General features: G+C 42.7%; 2 protein-coding genes across 2 annotated transcripts in view; both read left to right on the forward strand.

The window, feature by feature from the left end:
- Window positions 1–20,686, forward strand: part of LOC137372489 (very-long-chain enoyl-CoA reductase-like) — a 77,655-nt gene that overhangs the window by 4,224 nt on the left and 52,745 nt on the right. The gene's annotated exons all lie outside the window — the stretch shown is intronic.
- Window positions 6,404–7,051, forward strand: LOC137372488 (transforming acidic coiled-coil-containing protein 3-like). The gene has a single exon (XM_068036358.1). The coding sequence runs from the start codon at window positions 6,432–6,434 to the stop codon at window positions 6,981–6,983; it is 552 nt and encodes a 183-aa protein (XP_067892459.1). The 5' UTR covers window positions 6,404–6,431; the 3' UTR covers window positions 6,984–7,051.

The raw sequence follows: 20,686 nt of genomic DNA on the forward strand, positions 1-20,686 counted from the left end.
ATGCCCCCTCTTTACTCTCCTAATTCCTTTAAGTACCCCCCTACACTTCCTATACTCCTCTAGGGCCTCCAATGTCCAATGAGTACAGGCCCAATCTGCTCAACCTTTCCTCATAAGACAACCCCTTCATCCCAGGAATCAACCTTATTGAACCTTCTCTGAACTGCCTGCAATTCAAGTATAGCCCTCCTTAAATCAGGAGACCAAACTGTATGCAGGAGTGGTTTGTAAATGTCAGCAAAGCCTTCAAGATTGAATTACAGTCTTTAACTCTCGTTCCAGAGTCTCAGACTTTAGACAATATATACCATTAATTCCAACAGCTAACTCTCTGAGCAATCTGGGTAGTTCATACTTTATAGAATCATAGAGCCATTTAACAGTGAAAGAGGCCATTCAGCCCATCATGCCTATGCTGGCTGTCTGAAATTAGTTCCAGTTCGCTGCTCTCTGCCCACAGCCCTGCAATTTTATCTCCTTTAAGTTTTTATCCAATTCCCTTTTGAAAGCTATTGTTGAATCTGTTACCACCACCCCTTCAAACAGTGCATAATTACTGGCTGGCTAAAAAGAAATTCTCCTCATCTCACCTCTGACTCTTCTGCCAAATACCTTAAATCTGTGTTCTCTAGTTTTGGAGTGCAGAATGGAGTGAAGCAGGGCTGTGCCCTAGCCCCCACCCTGTTTGGCATCTTCTTCTCCATGTTCCTGACCTTGGCCTTCCCTACAGATATGGAAGGAGTCTACTTGCACACTAGGTCAGACGGCAAGCTCTACAATTTATCAAGGTTGAAAGCGAAGACAAAAACACATTGCTTAGTGATCAGGGAACTCCTCTACGCTGATGATGTTGCGCTAGTCGCTCACACGGAAACTCCGCTACAAAGATTCATGCACTGTCTCTCCCATGCCTGTAACTTGTTCTCCTTGACTATAAGCATCAAGAAAAATGTGGCCATGGGATAAGGTGTTGCATCTCTGCTCCTGATCACACTAAATAACACCCATTGGAAGTGGTTAGCAAATTATGCCAGCTTTGGTCCATGGTGACAGACAATCTGTCCCTTGATGCCAAGGTCGATACACACATAGGGAAAGCAGCTACCACCTTTGGGCGACTTGTAAAATGTGTATGGGATAACATCAAGCTGACTCCTAGGACCAAGCTAATGCTTTTTAAGGCCTGTTCTCAGCACCTTGCTGAATGGCTGTGAAACATGGGCAACTTACAGCTACCAGGAAAAGATGCTCAATAATTTCCATCTTTGCTGTCTGTGGCACATGGGTATATCCTGGCAGGACAAAAGCACAAATGCAGCAGTCCTCTCAAAGGCAGAGCTCCCAAGTGTGTCGGCACTAATCAAACAGAGGCAGCTGCAGTGGATCGGACACGTCTGCGGGATGGAAGACGGTCTGTATGGCGAGGTAACCCAGGCACCCAAAGCTTCACTTCAAGGATACTTGAAAGTGTGATATGAAGGCGCTAAATGTTGACTATCACGCCCGGGAGTGTATAGCTGGTGAAAGAGGGGAATGGCGACACAACATGTGGACTGGTGTGCACTACCATGACGACCAGTTGCTACAGCAGCTGACAACAACAAAAACAACAACTGGCAGCTTCACGTGCAGCACTTGTGGCAGAACCTGCCTCTCAAGGATTGGCCTTCACAGCCATCAGCAAAGATGCACCAAGAGAAGGCACCCCATCTAAATGTATTGTTTGCTGCGTGTTCATCATATCTTGTAGATAGAAGGATGCCAACCATTGGTGTTCTCTAGTTACTGATCTTTTTGCCAGTCAAAACAGATTTATATTATTAATTACAGCCGTTAACACCCTCTGCCTTCCTGGTATTTTATATATGACGAATTACGTGGTATGGATGAAAACTGCATTTATCAAATAAACTAAAGTATGTTACAATCGAGGCGGGAGGAATGCACTGTTATTCGAGTCCCAGTTCTCCACAGGTCACAACATATATTTAAATTTTTCCACTTACCGATACGGGCAATCATATACTCTTGTTTTTCCCAGAATAAAACACACTACCCAGGTTTCTTTAATAAACAACAAAATTATTAATTTATTATAAAACAAGCCTTAACCAGTAATGGAGTAAAGCATAAACACACCGATCGAAATATAAAAGTTAATTTCGACTTTAACCCCTCACGCTCACTCTCACACACACACACACACATACATACATACACACAAACAATGGTTAACTGGAAAAATAAAAAGGAATTTTCCTTTAGAGCTCTGTTACAAAACAACAGAACAACGCTTAGGCTGAATACTTGCTCATTCTTGAAGAAAAAAAGAGAAGGTATGGAAAGATGTCCTTTTGTTTTGGTTTGGTGTCCCAAATGCGTATAGACGGCTGTCACTGGGATCTTCCTATAACAGTTCTTTCCAGGTGATGTTGGAGATCAATTTGGGTAGGCTTTCCAAGAAATGCAGTTACAGAGGCTTCAGATAGGCCTTACAGCAGAAATGCAGCAATAGAGTTTTCAGTTCTCACTTCGAGACACAGGGTTTCTTCAAATACAGGAAGAAAGAGGAGACTGACACACTGGACACGCAGGGTTTCTTTCAAAGGGAGAGAAAGTGATGAGCTGGGTTTTCTTGGCAGGCAAAAACCAACTGTCTTCTAAGTAGTTTACACTCCAACTCACTGTCCAAATAGAAACCAAAACAATGTCACAATAATCAAGCCTCCTGACTCCTATAAATCTTGACCTGTCACTTCTCTGTAAATATCTTCTCCAAGTCAAAACAACCAGCTCTCTGCTGGTATTTGAAAACAGGTGCCTTCCGGTAAGGGCTTGTTTACAAGCCAAGTCCAGGAACCTTCTGGTGACATCTTTTTTAAAAAAACAAGAAGTTCAGCATCTCTTCAAGCTTCCAGATGAATCAATGTCCATAATTCAACAACAAGTCCTTAAAAACATATTTTACAAAGGCAAGAGTGTGCTGTTGCCTTGTTGTGAGGACAACATTGTGAAATGTTACAGTGCCATCCACAATAAGGTTTAATAACCACGATTGATAGAATGGAGGTGTATAATTTCTCATGAATATTGAGATGTTAGAGGCCACAATATTGGTTTCCGCAGTGCCCAAAGCACTGTTTAGGTATCAAAATGGTGTTGGGCTGAGCAGGCACACTTCTGGCATCGTTTGCGTCAAGTGGCATTTTTGGTGAGGGTGGTAGCACGTGCATTTCCTCGAAGCTGCACGGCCATGCGGCAACCAGAAAGTCCCCGCACAGACAGCACACAAGTCGGCTCCTTTGAATTATTGTATGTGTGTGCTGCACAAAAAAATTTAAAGGAGACATACATGTAAACAAATTGCCCACGTACTCCAAAAAAATTTAGGGGGAATGTTGGATGAGGCATGCACCTGAAGGGTTGAATTTTATGGATCCTCTGAGATGGGTTTGGAGTGGTGGGGGGGGGGTGGGGTCCCATAGAATTGCAATGGGAGGCTGGGGCGGAGGGCCCATCACCTCCCTGTTGCAACGCAAATTTGTTGGGGGTGGGATAGGCTGAAGACAGCCTTCCTGCCCAGAGGCCAGTTGGGGCCGTTAAGTGGCCTATTAAAGGCTGTTACTGGAGTGAAGAAAGGACTTGTTAAACAGATCAGCCGTGGCTGGAAAAGACATTTACAAATTGACAGATGGTGATTGGAAGTACAAAGGAACATTCCCTGATGCATTCAACACGCAATGGACCTTGATCACCAGGTATTGTGTTTAAGAGGAGCATTCCAGAGACTGTTAAGGTGATACAATCCAAGACATGGTCAGACCAGTTAGTCACATGACTAACCTGCTTGGCACCTGGGGTTTTCTGAATTGTACAAACAGTTTAAACAAAAAGTCTGTTTGCTCCTGGACCGAGAAGATCTCCCCTGCCTGCTCCCCATCTTTCTCACAAGCCTCTGAATCCACTGAAGACACACGAACCACAAGAGAGAATAGTCTCCTACAGCGAACAAGGTTTAAGAAGAATATTGGGCCCCAACGAAAAGCAAGATGCACCTACAATCAAGGACTCTACAGTGAGCTCGAAAAACCGCAACAAAAATTCTGCAGATATTGCCTCAAACTTTTCACTTTTTTTTCTTTTCTTTTCTGTCTCTATTTGCATGTGTATATTGTGCATGCATGCTAGTGTGGGCGCATTGTGTATCCGTAGGCATTAACCAAATTACAGTTTGAGTTTAATAGATTTCAACTTTTCTTCTTTAAACCTAAGAAAGCCTATTTGTGCTGGTTTCTTTGCCTTATAATTGGAAAGTGGTGAAGAAGGATTCATCAAGGGGAAGCTAAAAACACCATGTGTTTAAAATTAAACCCTGTTACAGTAACACCAGGTGAAGGCTGAAAAGGAACCCTAGACACCTTTCTCACCTGGTCATAACACTGCTCCTGTTTCTTGTGTTTTTGTTCTTGTGTGGCAAGCTGCCTTTAAGTAGTGAAGGCGAGCATTAAGTGTTGCTAGCCTCGCACGAACATGGGCCCCCCGCTGAGGTGTGCAGTCACTTAGCAGCATGTTTAGGGCTGGGCTGCATGCCCCTATCATTTAAATTAGCAGGCAGCGTAAAGTTTGCAATTGTTACGACCAGGTGAGGAGTGGGGTCTCAGGCTCCTCTCTTTCCCCTTCCTCTTATTTGACCACAACAATGTTTATTCCTTTTAAACAGTGGTTGTGCTTACCACCTCTGTGAGTGTTTTACCTTTTTCCTTTACTGTGATTGCAAAATAACCAATCAAACAGGTTTTCTTGAGTTTAAACAAGAAAGAGGTAAGGTTATTATACTTAATACTCTAACCCAATTTAAAAATACGCTACACATTCACGCACACATTCACACAAGAATCACGCACACACAAATAGATTCCAGGAGGGAAAATAGATTTGGTGATTGGATTAAAGTCCAGAATAAATGGAACTTAAATACAGTCTGTAAAGTGGATGATCCAGTAGTCCTCGGCTGAAGCTGTATTCTTGAAGTTCTTGGTTGGTCAAAGTGTATTTTGGTTGGCTTGCTTTGCTCAGGATTTTCCTGAAGGCAGAATCTGTAGATGGCTCTCTTCCCCTTGTCGCTGGCGGTAGGGGTCTGTAGGCTTGGAGGGTCCCCCAGTCCCAGATGGTTTTCACTTGATATTTTCTGGGAAGGGAGAAACAGAGGAGCTACTGTCCACTCGGTTACTTCCTGTCTGCCTGTCTGCTTGTCTGTGTAACAAAACTTCCAGTTTCTTCAGAGATGAATAGGTGGTCACATGATTCTTCTCAATCCCCTTTGTTTCTAATGAGGTTTTTCCAGAAATTGCTAATGAAATTCAAGTTTCTACATTCCCCAGGGTGTCCATTCACACTTGGAGGGGGTTGCCTCTTTCAAAGTCAGTGGGTCAGGATGGCCTTGACTGTCATACTAATGAAACCATTCTAGGTAATTCAATCACTTGGAGAAAGCCATAGTCTTGGCTGGGCTTCTTGCTAGACCTTTTGTCTCCAGTCCAATCTCCTGGTATTTCAGATGTAAATGGCAGTGGCCATCTTGGCTGCTAGGTTTTTAAAAGTTACTTGTAGGATTTTTTCCCATTAAAAGTCTAAGGTAAGTTTCTAACGATGAAAATGTAATGTCCAATTTGGCATATAGGGTTTTCCTGACACAATGAACAGGCCAGTTTAATCGCACATCATGCATTGGCTTAATCCAGTTTTTCCCACAGAATATATATAGAATGATAAGAGCAGCTTATCAGATGCTGAGGTGTGCAGTAATTCTAGAGATAGCACACAAGATGTCATAAAGAGCACAAGATTTACAAGTCTCACCTGATCCTTCAGGTAGAAATACAGTTGTTTCCACATTTTGTTTTTTATTTCGTGTAAAGGTGCTCAGTTAGTTCTTCAAAAAATATCTATGAACAGCAAAGGAAAAAAATGCTGCAAATATTGGAAGTCTACATTGACCTGCCTCATCCCTTTTCAGATGCATACACACAACACAACAATTTGTATTTATATAGCCCCTTTAACGTAGTGATATGCCCCAAGGTGCTTCACATGAGCATCATAAAGCAAAATCAGACACTGAGCCACATAATAATCAATGATGTCTGTAAGTTTCTACATCCTATTTGACTGGGGTGGATGCTGTGCTGGTCTCTGAAGTCCAGTGCACTTTTGTACGTGATGTCTAAAAGATGGATGAAATTCCTGTAATCATGACAAATCCTTTGAATGCAGGAAAGTAAGTGACTTTCAAGCACCCTGCAATGAATTTCAGTTAAACGTGACTTTTTGAACATATAAAATTGAGCAGGATATAACCAAACTATTCCATCCGGACAAGTTATAAACTTCTGGCTGTAAAGCAAGATGTGACTTAAGAGGAAGCAACAACTATGGAATGGAAACAGAAGTATGAAGAAAGCCTTGTACAATGTTCAGAAATGAAAAAAATTGTTAATGAATATTCAGAGGTTACCTTTCAAATGATGGAAGAATCTGGCAAAAAAAGTGAATTAGCCAAGGCAGAGCTGGCAAAAGTAACAGAAGAAAAACTGCAAGCCTTAAAGGAGCTAAACCCAGTTGAAAAATCATTTTCGGAGTTGTTTAAGCAATTTGAGAAACAGAAGGAAGCACTTGAGGGTTATAAAAAGAATGAAGAGTCTCTAAAGAAATGTGCTCAGGATTATCTTGCAAGAATTAAAAAGGAAGAGCAGAGGTACCAGGCTCTGAAAGTTCATGCCGAAGAAAAACTGAATCAAGCAAATGAAGAGATTGCACAAGTTCGTAACAAGTACAAGGCAGAGATTGCTGGTCTCCAGGCTCATCTGCGCAAGGAGCAAATGAAAGCCAATTCCATGGAAAAGAGTCTGGAAGAAAAGACTAAAGAAAATGTCGAACTGTCAAAAATCTGTGATGAACTAATTTCCAAGATGGAGAAGATCTGATTTTCCTCATCCAACTTGTAAAAACTAATGCATCCTGTACTTCTTTGATCTCAACTATTTTTTCCTTTTTTATACTATTAATCTCCTGACTCCACAGACGTGCAGCCTTCAAGGAAAGGCAGAGGAAAAAGGATTCTGAGAAATCCCTTGCTAACCCCCTCCTCCCCTAAAGGGAACCAGGCAAGAGCCAGGAGATCATGTCAACTGGTACTAGTCAACCCTCCTATCTCCTATAACCTGAGATGTCTTTCACTCACAGGAACTGACTAGCTCCCTTTTGAAGGCCTGTAGCAAATCCATACTCATCAGATATACTGCTAACCTGTTTTAGGGGTCAATGACTGTTGAAAGAAATAATCTGCCAATGTTTCCATCCCTTGCATTGCCTCCTAGTTCTCCTGTTCCTTTCTAACTCAAATAACATTCTCCATTTGGACAACATATAATCCTTTAAAGATATCAATTAATTTCCTTCCAAGTCTATGTTTTTCCAGAGTAAAAATACCCAATTCTCTAAGCCTGATAACCAAGTGCCTTTAAACTAGGTATTAATCGAGTGACCCTCTTTTGAACCTTTACCAGAGTTTCACTTTCCTGCCATGTGAGGGTACCAAAGTTAAATGCAATAGGCTGAACTTTGTCAGCATGGCGGGGGTCTCAACGCTGGGCTGGATAGCTGGGGACCACCTTGTCTCAGCCATTTGGGGGAACCCTGGCTGAACTTTTAGATCCTTAGATAATGAACTGCCCGGCGCCGTGGCTCCCGTCTTTAAAAGACAGGAGCCCGCCCCCAAGAGCTGCCAGCCAATCGAAGGGCTAGGAGCTCTTCAGTCTCAGTTGCATCACCGGGAGCTGGAACTGCAGCTGTCAAAAATTGACGCTGACCTCCCCACAAGGTGAGTGGGATCAGGTGTCACCGGGGACAATCAGGTAGGCCCCAGCGATGGATTGTGGGGGTGCTGTTTCCACTGGGGTGACCATTCATGGTCCACATCAGGAGAGGCCCTCCCACCACCCAGCCCACAGGATGGCCTTCAGATTTTACTGGGTGGTCTCCCAATGTGGCAGAGACCCACCAGCCACTGGTAAAATGCCAGCGGCTGTGGGAAGAAGCCCTTAAGTGGCCCTTATTTCTAGTTTTCTACTTATTTATTATAACTAAATTCTTAACTCCCTATTTACTTTCACAACAACCTCTTGAGACACTGGTCATGGTCCTTCAATGTTTCCTGAACTATAATTCCCAAAGTATACATTACAGTACAGGAAGTCTGTTGTTAGTTCGTGCTCAGTAGAATTTTTCTATGTTTTTATCTTCAGTGAGAGCAGCTTCCAGGATCAATTTCTGGCTACTATGCTATCTAAAATATATATCCATTAACTTCTGCAATTAAACTCTAATGCAGTCTCATAACCATCGCCACATTTAATGTGACTGATCTAATGTACTGCAGATGGTTTAGCTTGGCACAATTTATAATTGTCAGCCATTAGTGAATCGATGTTGAAACATTTCAACAGAACAGAATGTTTATGTGTAGGCCTCGGGATTGAAATCTTTGATTTTATATTGTCATTAATATGTCTGTCATTGTGCCGCACACAATCACATAACTCTTATCATTTAGGTCAGCCTTCCACTTTTTGGCAGCTTGCTTCCCATTCTCCTTTTGGAAGTAATTTTTCTCCCCTCCTCCTGTCCTGAAGAGTTTGGTTGCAATATTGAGCTGTTGTAGCACAGCTGGTCTTGGTGCTACAGGAGCCTGGAGGGGCTAAAAATGGCTGTGGATTTGCCTTCAGCTACTTCCGGCATGGTCCGCACAGATTGCCATGCTTGGAGACGTGATAGCCTGGTCATACCATGTGTCCGGCAGAAGCATGCAGAGTGGGCAGATTGTGATGTCAGTCAGTGTCTAACACTGATTTGACACTCAACCTGCCATTTTGGACCTCGCAGGTCCTTTTAACACCCTCTCTTAAACATCCTTCAGCTGCATGAGGGACCCCCCTCCCTAACCCCGACTAGCGATATCTAAAGGCATCAGCATGGGACTTTCAGGTGACGTGTTTTTGACTTTCTTTTGCTGTTGCAGAGTTAGTGGAAGTACTGTGTACAGTGCTGTTGGAGGAGCTCACACAATTTGTTGGAGTCCAAAGGGAGTGGCGAAGGACTTTTACAAGGAGTTCAGTGGAGTTTGAAGGCTTCTGAGCAGAAAGTTTGCCTTCATTCATGGGGACTATAGTTGCAGCCCCTATTTGGCTACATCATGACAGGGAGATGGAGCAGAAGCAGCAGAGAGGGGAAGCTGTGCGCAGAAGGAGGAGGAGGGCTCACAGCAGAAGGTTGTACCCGCCTACAGTAGTCAGAAAGCACTCCTCCTACCTCCACCTCTTCCAGGAGCAGTGTTTGTGGCATCTATGTTTCAGCAAGTTGGTGGTCACTGAACTGTGCCCCCTCTTCCAATCGGATCTGCAGTCACAGAGCAGGACAAGGACGGCGCTGCCAGTGGCTATCCGTTGCCCTCAATTTCTATGCCTCAAGATTCTTCCAGACTGAAGCCAGTGACGTCGACAACATCTCTCAGTTCACCATGCATTTCTGCATCAGTCAGGTCACAGAGGCCTTGTACTTAAGGAGAGGGGCTTCATTGTCTTCTCTCTCGGGCACGAAGCTTTGCCAAGGTAGTGGGTGCAGGGATAGAAATGACTGCATGCAAGTGGCTCTGCAGGTGCCACCTCTCAATGGGGAGATATACTAGAACCACAAAGGATTCCATTCCCTTAACATGTGGCCATGCATCATGCTGCTGAATGCCTATTATCCAGGCAGTAGCCACAATTCTTTTATTCTGCTCTAGACAGCTGTTCCTGTCATCTGCGAGCTTCCACGATGAACCAGAGAGTGGCTGCTTAGTGACAAAGCTACCCACTCTACATGTAACTCATGAATCCCCACTGACACCCAAACACACATGGACAGTTCATGTACGAGAGAGCCATGCTTCCACCAGCAATATCGTGGAGCAATATCCTCAAAGGTAACTGAACATAGACCGGTTTAATCATACCACACAGAATGATTAATGGCTATTTATTTGTGTGTAATATACTACTGATGAGGTGGATCACAGCATGTAAACCAAGCGATTCCGAGCTCCACATGTGTGTGTGCTAAAGTTGAATGTGCTTTGACCCAATGTCATAAGTGGTTAACTGTTATCCAGACCTCATCCAGAACCTGCCTCTCAAGGATTGACCTTCACAGCCATCAACAAAGGTGCACCAAGAGAAGACACCCCATCTAAATGAATTTTTGCTGCATGTCCATCATCTTTGGTACATAGAAGGATGCCAACTATAGACCCAATTTTATGAGTTGTTTGTCTTACCATGTATTCTGTTTATATACCAAATGTATTCCTAGATTTGCAACTCACCATAGTTCTAGGAATAGCATCTGTCCTGTTAACCGCTGGTTAGCTGGAAACACTAGGGAAAATTGAAACAAATTGTATAAAAGTACATATTAAAGTAAGTTACTCTTCCTACGAAAGTTGCAGCATCTCCACTAGGGAGAGGGTGCATTTGCACGGTAACAAGTTCACTTGGGCACCTTCCATTCTAAATGTTGACAGAATAGTTACTAATGGACAAAATGTTGTCGTTAAGGCATGCAGGTAGGCTTTTAGTATTTAATATAGATATACTGCAACAAAAATGTCAGCAAATATGGTAAAGAAATCTGATGAGCTTAGGCATTGCCCGGAATCCTGTCTAGATTCTGGGGAGATTGTTTGAAGTCCATTCTCAGAGTTAGGGTTCTAACTCCAAGAACTGTCTTTAACAGAAACTGGACATGCTGAAAGAATCTACTGACACAGCTTTCAGTGCGCTGAATTGCCCATTATAAATCAATAACCAGATATGGGTCTATAATAAGCAGAGGTACTTTCAAATTCAGCAGTCAGTGCTTTCTCAGTCATCTCTGTTACCTCAAATCTTCTCTGCTAAGATCACTTCTCTGCGATAATCAAATTGTATATAGCACCCAGACATACATGCAAAAGGCCCTGCTTGGTAACTTCTGAGACAAACTTCTGATTCATGCCAATTTTTTGTGACTAAAATCCAAATGTGATGCTATTCAATATTCTCTTTGTTATAATGGCCAGTTGAAATGAATTAAAGTGTTGAGACCTCTTTTAGATAGCTCCCTCTCTTGCATGTTCCAATGATCTGAGTTTATTCTTTAATAAACTGGACTAGGATGTACAGGATTGTTGTTTCAGCACCTTCCTCTTGGGAACATTAGGAATGGGAGGAAGCCATTCAGTCCTTTCAACATGTTCCTCCATTCAATTAGATCATGACTGATCTGCACTACAACTTCATTTACCCGCCTTTGTTCCATGTCCAAAAATAATTAACAGGGCTAATGGATTGTTGGCCTTTCTCTAAAGAGGAATGGAGTACAAAGGGTCTCACCAGAGTCCTATACCCCTATCAGGAGTACTGCATTCGGTTCTGGGCACTGCATCTCAAGAAGGGTATCTTAGCCTTGGAAAGAGTGCGGTGCAGATTCACTGTAAAGATTTTAAAAATGTTTTATTCTTTCATGGGATGAGGGCATCACTGGCAAGGCCAGCATTTATTATCCATCCCTACTTGATCTTGAGAAGGTGGCAGCAAGCCACCTTCTTGAACTGTTGTAGTCCATTCGGTGCTGTTAGGGAATTCCAGGATTTTGACCCATTGACGGTGAAGGAACGGCGATATAGTTCCAAGTCAGGATGGTGTGAGGCTTGGAAGGGAACTTGCAAGTGGTGGTGTTCCCATGCATCTACTGTCCTTGTCTTTCTAGGTGGTAGAGGTCACAGGCAGCACTCCTGGCCCACAACCATCTTCTCTTGTGCTATGTATGACTCCAACCAGTGGAGAGTTTTCCCCTGATTATCATTGACTCCAGTATTGCTAGGGCTCCTTGATGCCATACTTGATCAAATGCTGCCTTGATGTCAAGGGCAGTCACTGTCACCTCACTTCTTGAGTTCGACTCTTTTGTCCAAGTGAGGACGAAGGCTGTTTTTACGCCGAGGCGGGAGGAGTGCACTGTTAATTCAGTCCCACTTCTCCACAAGTCACAACATATATTTAAATTTTCCCACTTACCGAAACAATCAATCATATATACTCTACTTTTCCTCAGAATAAAGCACACCAACCAGGTTTCTTTAATAAACAACAAAATTATCCATTTATTATAAACCAAGTCTTAACCAATAATGAAGTAAAACATACACCCAAATGGAAATATTTAAGCCCCTTATTTTATCCTAGCCCTCACGCACACACACACATACATACACAACCGGTTAACCGGGGGCGGTGGGGGGGGGGGGGGGGGGGGGTGGGGGGGGGAATCCTGTTTACAGCTGTTACAAAGAAATAGAAGGAATAAAAAAAAATACTTCAGCTGAAGAGAAGGTATGGAAGTCCTTTGTCTTGGTGAGGTGTCCCAAAGGTGAATAGGCAGCTGTCATTGATTCTTTCCAGGTGATGTTGATGACCAGTCTGTGTAGGCTTTCACAAAGATGCAGCTACAGAAAGCTTCACATAAGTTTTACATCAGGTGTGCAGCAACAGAGGTTTCAATTCTTGCACATTTGATGCAAAGTTCCTTCAAAGATGCAAGGTTTCTGCAAACAGGCAGGATTTCTTCAAATACAGGAGGAAACAGTGCAACTTGATGCAAGGATTCTTCAAAGAGAGAAAGATGTCCGCTGTCTTCTGGCAGGCACACAGCAACTCCTTCCTTCTGCTTTTAGCCAAACCAACTGGCCTTTTTAACAGTTCAAAATGAAACTAAAACTGTTCAGCAATACTGTGACATGTATAAATCATGGTCTGTCATTTCCTTGCAACATCTGTCCTTCAAGTCAGAACACAAGCAGAACCCCCTGATGTGCTTACTTTGAAATCAGATGCTTTCCAGAACTTGTTTAATAGCCAAAACCAGGAACCTTCTGTTGACCTTCCTTGCTTTTTTAAAAACAACCACAAAGTTCAGCAATCTCCAGATGACTCAATGTCCAAAGTTCAACTATAATTTCTTAAAACATATTTTACAAAGAAAAATAGACGCGCTTACGTAATACTGTATTGAGTGGGTCTAGCAGACCCAAACTGAGCTTAAGTGAGCAGGTTATTGCTGAGTAGTTGCTGTTTGATAGCACTGTCGATGACCTTTTCCGTCATTTTGCTGATGATCGAGAGTAGACTGATGAGGCGGTAATTAGCCGGGTTGGATTTGTCCTGCTTTTCGTGTACAGGACATACCTATGCAATTTTTCACATTGTCGGGTAGATGCCAGTGTTGTAGCTGTACTGGAACAGCTTTGCTACATTTAAAGCCAGTTCTGGAGCACATGTCTTCAGCACTATTGCTGTTTGCAGTACCCAGTGCCTTCAGCCGTTTCTCGATATAATGTGCAGTGAATCGAATTGGCTGAAGACTGGCATCTGTGATGATGGGGCACCATCCACAAACATTCACTCCCTCCACCACCGACGCACAGTGGTAGCAGTGTGTACCATCTGCAAGGTGCACTACAGCAACGCACCAAGGCTCCTTAGACAGCACCTTCCAAACCCGCGGCCTCTACACCTCGAAGGACAAGAGCAGCAGATCCAAGGGAACATCACCACCTGCAAGTTCTCGTCCAAGTCACACACCATCCTGACTTGGAACTATATTGCCGTTCCTTCACTGTTGCTGAGTCAAAATCCTGGAACTCCCTTCCTAACAGCACTATGGGTGTGCTTACCTCACATGGACTGCAGCGGTTCAAGAAGGCAGCTCACCACCACCTTCTCAAGGGCAATTAGGGGAAATAGATGATGGCATAACCAGTGACGCCCACATCCCATGAATGAATAAAAAAAAAGGTCGAGATGGATCATCCACTCGGCACTTCTGGTTGAAGATGATTGCAAATGCTTCAGCCTTGTCTTTTGCACTGATGTGCTGGGCTCCTCTGTCATTGAGGATGTGGTTGTTTTTGGAGACTCCTCCTCCTGTAACTTGTTTAATTGTCCACCACCATTCACGACTGGATGTGGCAGGACTGCAGATCTACAGACTGTAGATTCCCATGCTGAAAGGGTTAAATTATGAAAAGAGATTAATACAGGCTTTTATTCCTTTTTAATATAGAAGATTAAAGGGTGATTAATTGGGGTATTTAAAATGATTAATGGTTTAATAGGGTAGATGGAGAGAAACTGTTTCCTTTGGGAGAGTCAAGAAGAAGGAGACCTAACCTTCAACTTAGAGCTAGGCTGTTCAAGGGTGGTGTCAGAAAGCATTTCTTCAGACATAGGGTGGTGGAAATCTGGAACTCTCTGCTGTTAAGGCTGGGGGTCAACTGAAAATGTCAAAACTGAAAATGATAGATTTTTATTTGGCAAGGGTATTATGGGTTATGCAGTTAACATGGGTCGATAGAGTTAAGATAATTTTTCCCCTTTCATTTTTCCCTACCTTGGTAGGGGAATCAAATTGGCCATTTGCTTACATTGACAGTTGTGTCTGGATAGAGGTGAAGAATAATTCCAGGAGAGAGTGAGATTCAACAAGTTTGTGCACAATATACTCCATGTTGACATGAACAGACTTGAAGCAAAAAGACCAGTATAACATATGAAGACAAACTACAAACTAATTTCTTAAATCAACACATTATAGTTAGGCCAGTGGGAAAATGAAATAAGACAATTGCAAACCCCATTGTAACATGGCAAATAAAAGCTTAAGGCCTAAAGGTCTAAGCTTGGTGCTAAAATTTTGATGCCTCAGATGCAAGCTCTATTTCTGGGAGGGCTGCCACCTGCAAGTGGCTCAGATACCTTTCTACTTCATGATGCTTTAATGTGGGGCAATGTTCTGTCCTTCTGGAATATTGGACGCAATGTGAAATAGCACCTTCCAACATCATCTTTTAGTTCATCCACCCAATTCTCAGTTTAGGCCTCCTTACTCTGTCCTATTTTCTAGCCTCTATTTGACTTCCCTATCCTCCCATAGCTGTTTGTTTCTTTCACTAACCCTCATCTCCCTCTCTCAATCCTCTCTGTTGACTTTTCTCTTTCCATCCCCCAACTGATTAAATCTTATCTTTTAACCAAGCTCTTGTTTTCTTTATTTTAATCGCTCCACCAGTGGTGGCAGTGCCTTCAGTTGCCTGGGTTTTAACATTTGGAACTCCCTTCCTAAACCCTTTTTTATCTCTCTATTTCACTTTCCTCCTTTAACTCGCTCCTTAAGAGCTACCTCCATTTGACCAAGCTTTTGGTCATCTGACCTATTATCTCCTTTTTCTCACATTTTGTTTGATAGTGCTCCTGTGAAGCGCTTTGGGACATTTCACTATTTTAAAGGCACTATAGAAATGCAAGTTGTTGTTGTTATCATGATCCCACTTTTGCTTCTTTTTGAGATCTGTGTTGTTTATTCATACCTGCCAAAACCTGTCTGCTCTCAATACGTAGTGGCTCCACAAATTGAATTTCTGGATCGAACTGATTCTCACTCCATAAAGTTTTCGTAATTTGCCTCATTTGCTCAGGCACGGACAAGTTATAAACTCAACAGAGCCAGAAACTAAGGCTTTGATTTTAAATCTCTCCACACTGTCGGAGGTGCCAGTTTTCAAATGAGGGGCAGGATTTTTAGGCGCCACCGGGGCCAAGAACAGAGGTTTGTGGTGGCGTACTGGTATTGTCACTGGGCTAGTAACCCAGAGCCCCAGGTATTGCTCTGGGGACATGGGTTCGAATCCCACCACAGCAGAAGGTGGAATTTGAATTCAATTAATAAATCTGGAATTTAATGCTCGTCTAATGATGGCCATGAAACCATTGTCAATTGTTGTAAAAACCCATCTGGTTCACAAATGTCCTTTAGGGAAGGAAATCTGCTGTGTTTACCTGGTCTGGCCTACATGTGACTCCAGATTCACAGCAATGTGTGGTTGACTCTAACATGCCCTCGAAATGGCCTAGCAAGCTACTCAGTTCAAGGGCAATTAGGGATGGGCAATAAATGCTGGCCTGGCCTGGCCTGTGACGCCCACATCCCATGAATGAATTAAAAAAAAATGTTCCTTTCATTCATTCGTATAACAAACGATCACTGATATTGCCCATGGTTATGGATTACTGTACCTTCTTGTTCCATGTCACACATCCAAACTTTTTGACCATTGTTTAATTTGGGTAAGCTTCTCACTCGAAATCTCCTATTGTCATTCCAGATTTGTTACCTTCTGTAGGAGTTTTCTCTTTCTTGAACTTTCTCGTAGTCTTGAGTCTTCAATCCTGACATTAATTGTTGAGGCAATACAGGAAGCCGCGTTCTTAACTTCCTTCCCATTATAATTCTGCTGGTGATAATAAGGAATTGTTTACCTTTATTTGCTTGACTTCAGCTACCTTTTCAATCAACTGTAGTTCTAAGCATGCATTCCTGCTCAGTAAAGAAAATCCTTGATTGTGTAAGACATATAAGATCTCGACCAGTTTTCTGCCTCTATGCTGAAGAGTTGCTTTTTACTTGCTGTTGTGTCCCGCCTGGGCCATGCAACTGTATATCTTGTCAGTTGCAGGTAATGTCTCGTCACCCAAGACTCTTGGTCAAACAATATCATGACGCTATGTCATGCTTAAAATTCGTGATTCATATAGATGTCTGCTGTCCAGAAATCTTGGTCTGGATTACTGATTTCTCCCAAGAACTCTCCTGGTTCTTTCTCTTGTGGGTATTGCTGTACTTGATTCACTGTTCTTTGCGTGAAGGTCTTCTGCTTTGCACCTTTAAGCGAAGAAATTTTGCTGTGGCACATCTTTCCATAGTGTCTAGTTTTTCTACACTCAAAACACTCAGCTTTACTTGCTGGGCACTGCTCTCATCTGTGGGTCTTCTTGGCTCCACAACATTGGCAAGGTTTTCCTATGTCATGAGCCTTCTCACCTGTATGTTTTTTCTGTTCCTCAAAGTGTTTCCCAGGCTTTGGCTTAACCAGCTGTTTGGGCATTGGACTGCTTCTCATCCACAGCTTATCTTCAGCTCGTAGATTGTTATATGAAAAGGAAGAATGTGCAGGGTTACGGGGAGAAGGTGGGGGAGTGGAACTGAGGGAATTGCTCATTTGGAGAGCTGGTGCAGACACGGTGGGCTGAATGGTCTCCTTCTGCGCTGTAACAATTCTGTGATTCTGAACTGAAGATTGCGCACAAACCTGTGTCAGTTCCCCTGCTGCGCCTTCTACATCCCAAAAATCCTGTGCTCCTCAGACCTCCCCATGTGAGCATAGGCTGTTAGCACTCTGCGGGTGAGATGCCCAAAATTTGACACTGCTGAATTTCTAGCCTCACATCTGCAGAATTCATGGTTTGATTTTTTTTTTTATTCAGAAAATATGAATTTGATCTGACTTTTCATCAAGTTGTTATCATGTACACACACGAACGAACACACAAATGGGGACGATTTTCTCTGTTTGCTATTTATAGCAAAATGAATAACCTTTTCCTTATAAATGTGCTCATGGCGTTTCTATAATGGGAACAGAGCGGGACATCTTTCCCCCTTGTCACTATAGCACTTAGTTCAGTGATATTCATACCTTGTCAAGAAAAGAAGTTGTAGTTTGAATGTTACAAGACTCAAGCATGATCAAAATATCAGAAGATTACATAAACAGAAGAGCCAAGCTTGCACTTTGTGAAAATCATTTGAACCCAGAGATTGCTTTACAGCCTGTAGTTCACTCTAACTCAACTGTTATTTGATATCATAATTAATGGCTAGATTATTTCTGTATGTATAAATGATTGCTGTGCTTTGAAGTCTGCATTGGCTATGGAATTTGTCATTAGCTGCCAAAATCTATGATGACTTTGTCCTGTGAGCATTGTGATAGGATGAAGGGTTACAACAGAACTTTTGGTGAAAGTTAAGACACTGGGACATTGCATAGTCAATGCATATTACTTACAGTAAGAAGTCTATATATCATAAAGAAGCATTTCTGTCTAAGATTTAGCTTTGTATTGTCTTATTTAATTGCCATGTGCATAAGGGCTTTAAAGACCTATTTGCCTCACAGGAGAATGCTCCAGCTCATTCTGTTGCAATAATTAGCTGTTTTCTGCAATCCACAAGTGTTCAGAAAGGGGGCAAATCACTCATTTCAAATGCAAACATACTATGTGATTTGTTCAGGTATATAATTGATTAACAGCTCCTCTTGAATTGAACAGGCAGTTTTGTAAAATGTTCTTGGTCCTATTTGGTAGCTTTAAGGTATTTATCAACCAGTCATTTTTTCATTAGAGCCTTCAAAGCAACTGGAATCTGTCTGAAAGCTCCAAGAAAGAGAATTGGTTAGGGCAGATAGCACTATAGTTGGTAGGTGTTACACATCAGAAGTGTGATGATACATTCACAGACTGACTCTGAAGAGTTATGAAAAAACAGACATTGTATTAAAAAATGATCCATTATTTTAAAACGTGAACAATGGTCCAAAATAGTAACTGAGGAGAAAGGGGATCGGCCTTTTGTATATTCAAACAGTCTGACAAAGACAAAGGACAAATCTTCAAAGCCAAGAGCTGTTAATAAAACCCATCTCACACCTATCATGGAAACATTGCAGAATTTAATGTCTTCTTCTAAAACAAAGGAGGTGTGAAGTAGCCATGTCCTGGGCCATTGTGCAATCACCATGGGAAAGAAACCAGAATGTTTCTTAACAGGAGATGAGAGGTGATGCAATTTTACCACAAAAAAGACAGCCAGAGAGAGAGGTAGAGAGAGAGAATGACCCAGTAGGTGATGCTACCTGCAGCAGTTGGCATTCCAGCAAGCCAGAAAGCACATGCTCTGCTGAAAAATCCAACACCTACATTATACAACAGAGACAGCTGTAAGTGACCCACCATCTTCAACAGAACCTTCAATCAAGAGAGAAATCTACAACCATTTCAGACCTGCAACCATCCAGAACTTGGGACTCAAGAGAATTCAACAGGTTTATCGTAACCTTTCTCTCCCAACTAAAAAATACCTTCCTCTTTCCCTTCTCTATCTGTTTCTTCTTGTGTGCGTGTGTGGGGGTGAGTGAATGCGGTTGTGACAATTTCGGGATAAGGCGTATTGATCAATAAAGAGCTGCCTTTCTGTTTTTATAACCTACAAGAAAACTTGTTGCTGTCTGGTTTTTTTGAAAAATAAAACACCAAGGGGCTAAACTCTAATACAAATACATCTGCTGCAGTCAGTTGGGGAGTTGAACAGTGAGAACCACCCACGTCACGCCACGTGGCCTTAACAAATTGGGGGCTCGACGCCAAGATCTGAACCACCACACAAACAAGAGATTTGGCAAATGGGAGGAAAATTGACCTCTAAAATTGTGGAAAAATAAACAAACAGGTTTTTTGTATTCTTCTGGCTTTTCTCTATGGTGCTAGAAACAAAAGAGATGGTCACATTTAACACTAAGGAGTTTGTAGAGCAGGGAGAGATATCCCATGATAAGTTAAACAAGTTAAACAAATTAAGTGTCAAAGATTTAAAAAAGTTAGCTACAGAGGTTGGAATCACTTTCAGACAAAAAGCAAAGAAATCTGAACTGGTGAAAAGTCTAGCTAACCGTTTTAAACTTATATAAAATAAAAACAGAAAGTGCTGGAAACACTTAGCAGGTCAGGCAGCATCTGTGGAGAGAGAAGCAGTTGACGTTTCAGGTCAGTGACCTTTCATCAGAACTGGCAAAGGTTAGAAATGTAATAGTTTTTAAGCAAATAAAGCAGGGGTGGGGAAAAGAGAACAGAAGTGAAGGTGTTGATAGTACAGAGGGCCGGAGAAATTAACTGACAAGGAAGTCTTGGGGCAAAGGCAAAGGTGCCAGTGGTTTTGGCACTCTAAAAAGTGACAGGGGGGGCATCACCTGTCCACTTTCGGCACAGCCCCTGCCAATCACTATATTGTGAAGGGACATAGTGTGGGCGTTGAGTATAGAGTGAACAGTCAGCATCTAATGCTGGTTTGGCACCTGACCTGATATTTTGGATCTCACTGCTTCCTTAACGCCCCTCTCTAACGTGCATTCAGCAGCACGAGGCCCCACTCCACCCCCACAACCAGAGCTATTTAAAGGCATTCTCATCCAACTTGCAGGTGAGGTGCTTTTGACTATCTACTTGCTGTTGCAGAGTTAGTGGAAATACTATGTTGTTGCAGGAGGTGTGAGAGGTTGTTTCAGCAAGAAGGGAGTAGGGATGGATGTTTGGAAGAACTTATATGCTTCTGAAAGGCCTCTGAACACATTGCTTGCTCCCAGTCATGGGGACTATCGTTGCAGTTCCCTTGGGCTGCAGCATCATGGAGAGATGGAGCAGAGGCAGCAGAGTAGACAAGCTACTCATGGAGGGAGGAGGAGGAGGAGGAAAAGGGGTCTCAGCAGCAAACCCACCTTGGGTCTTCAGGAAGTGCTTCTCCTAGCTCCACCTAAGCTCAGAACTGTGTGTTCAGTGGGTGTGCTTCACCAAGGAGATGGTCACAGAACTGTGCCAACTCTTAGAATCGGATCTGCAGTCACAGAGCATGGTGAGGACAATGTTGCTGGTGGCCATGAGCT

This window comes from Heterodontus francisci, chromosome 8 (genome assembly GCF_036365525.1).
Source record: "Heterodontus francisci isolate sHetFra1 chromosome 8, sHetFra1.hap1, whole genome shotgun sequence".
Classification (NCBI taxonomy): domain Eukaryota; kingdom Metazoa; phylum Chordata; class Chondrichthyes; order Heterodontiformes; family Heterodontidae; genus Heterodontus; species Heterodontus francisci.

Bases quoted from the DNA above. Each gene is read 5' to 3' on its own strand.
- LOC137372488 (XM_068036358.1), top strand. From the start codon at position 6,432: ATGGAATGGAAACAGAAGTATGAAGAAAGCCTTGTACAATGTTCAGAA.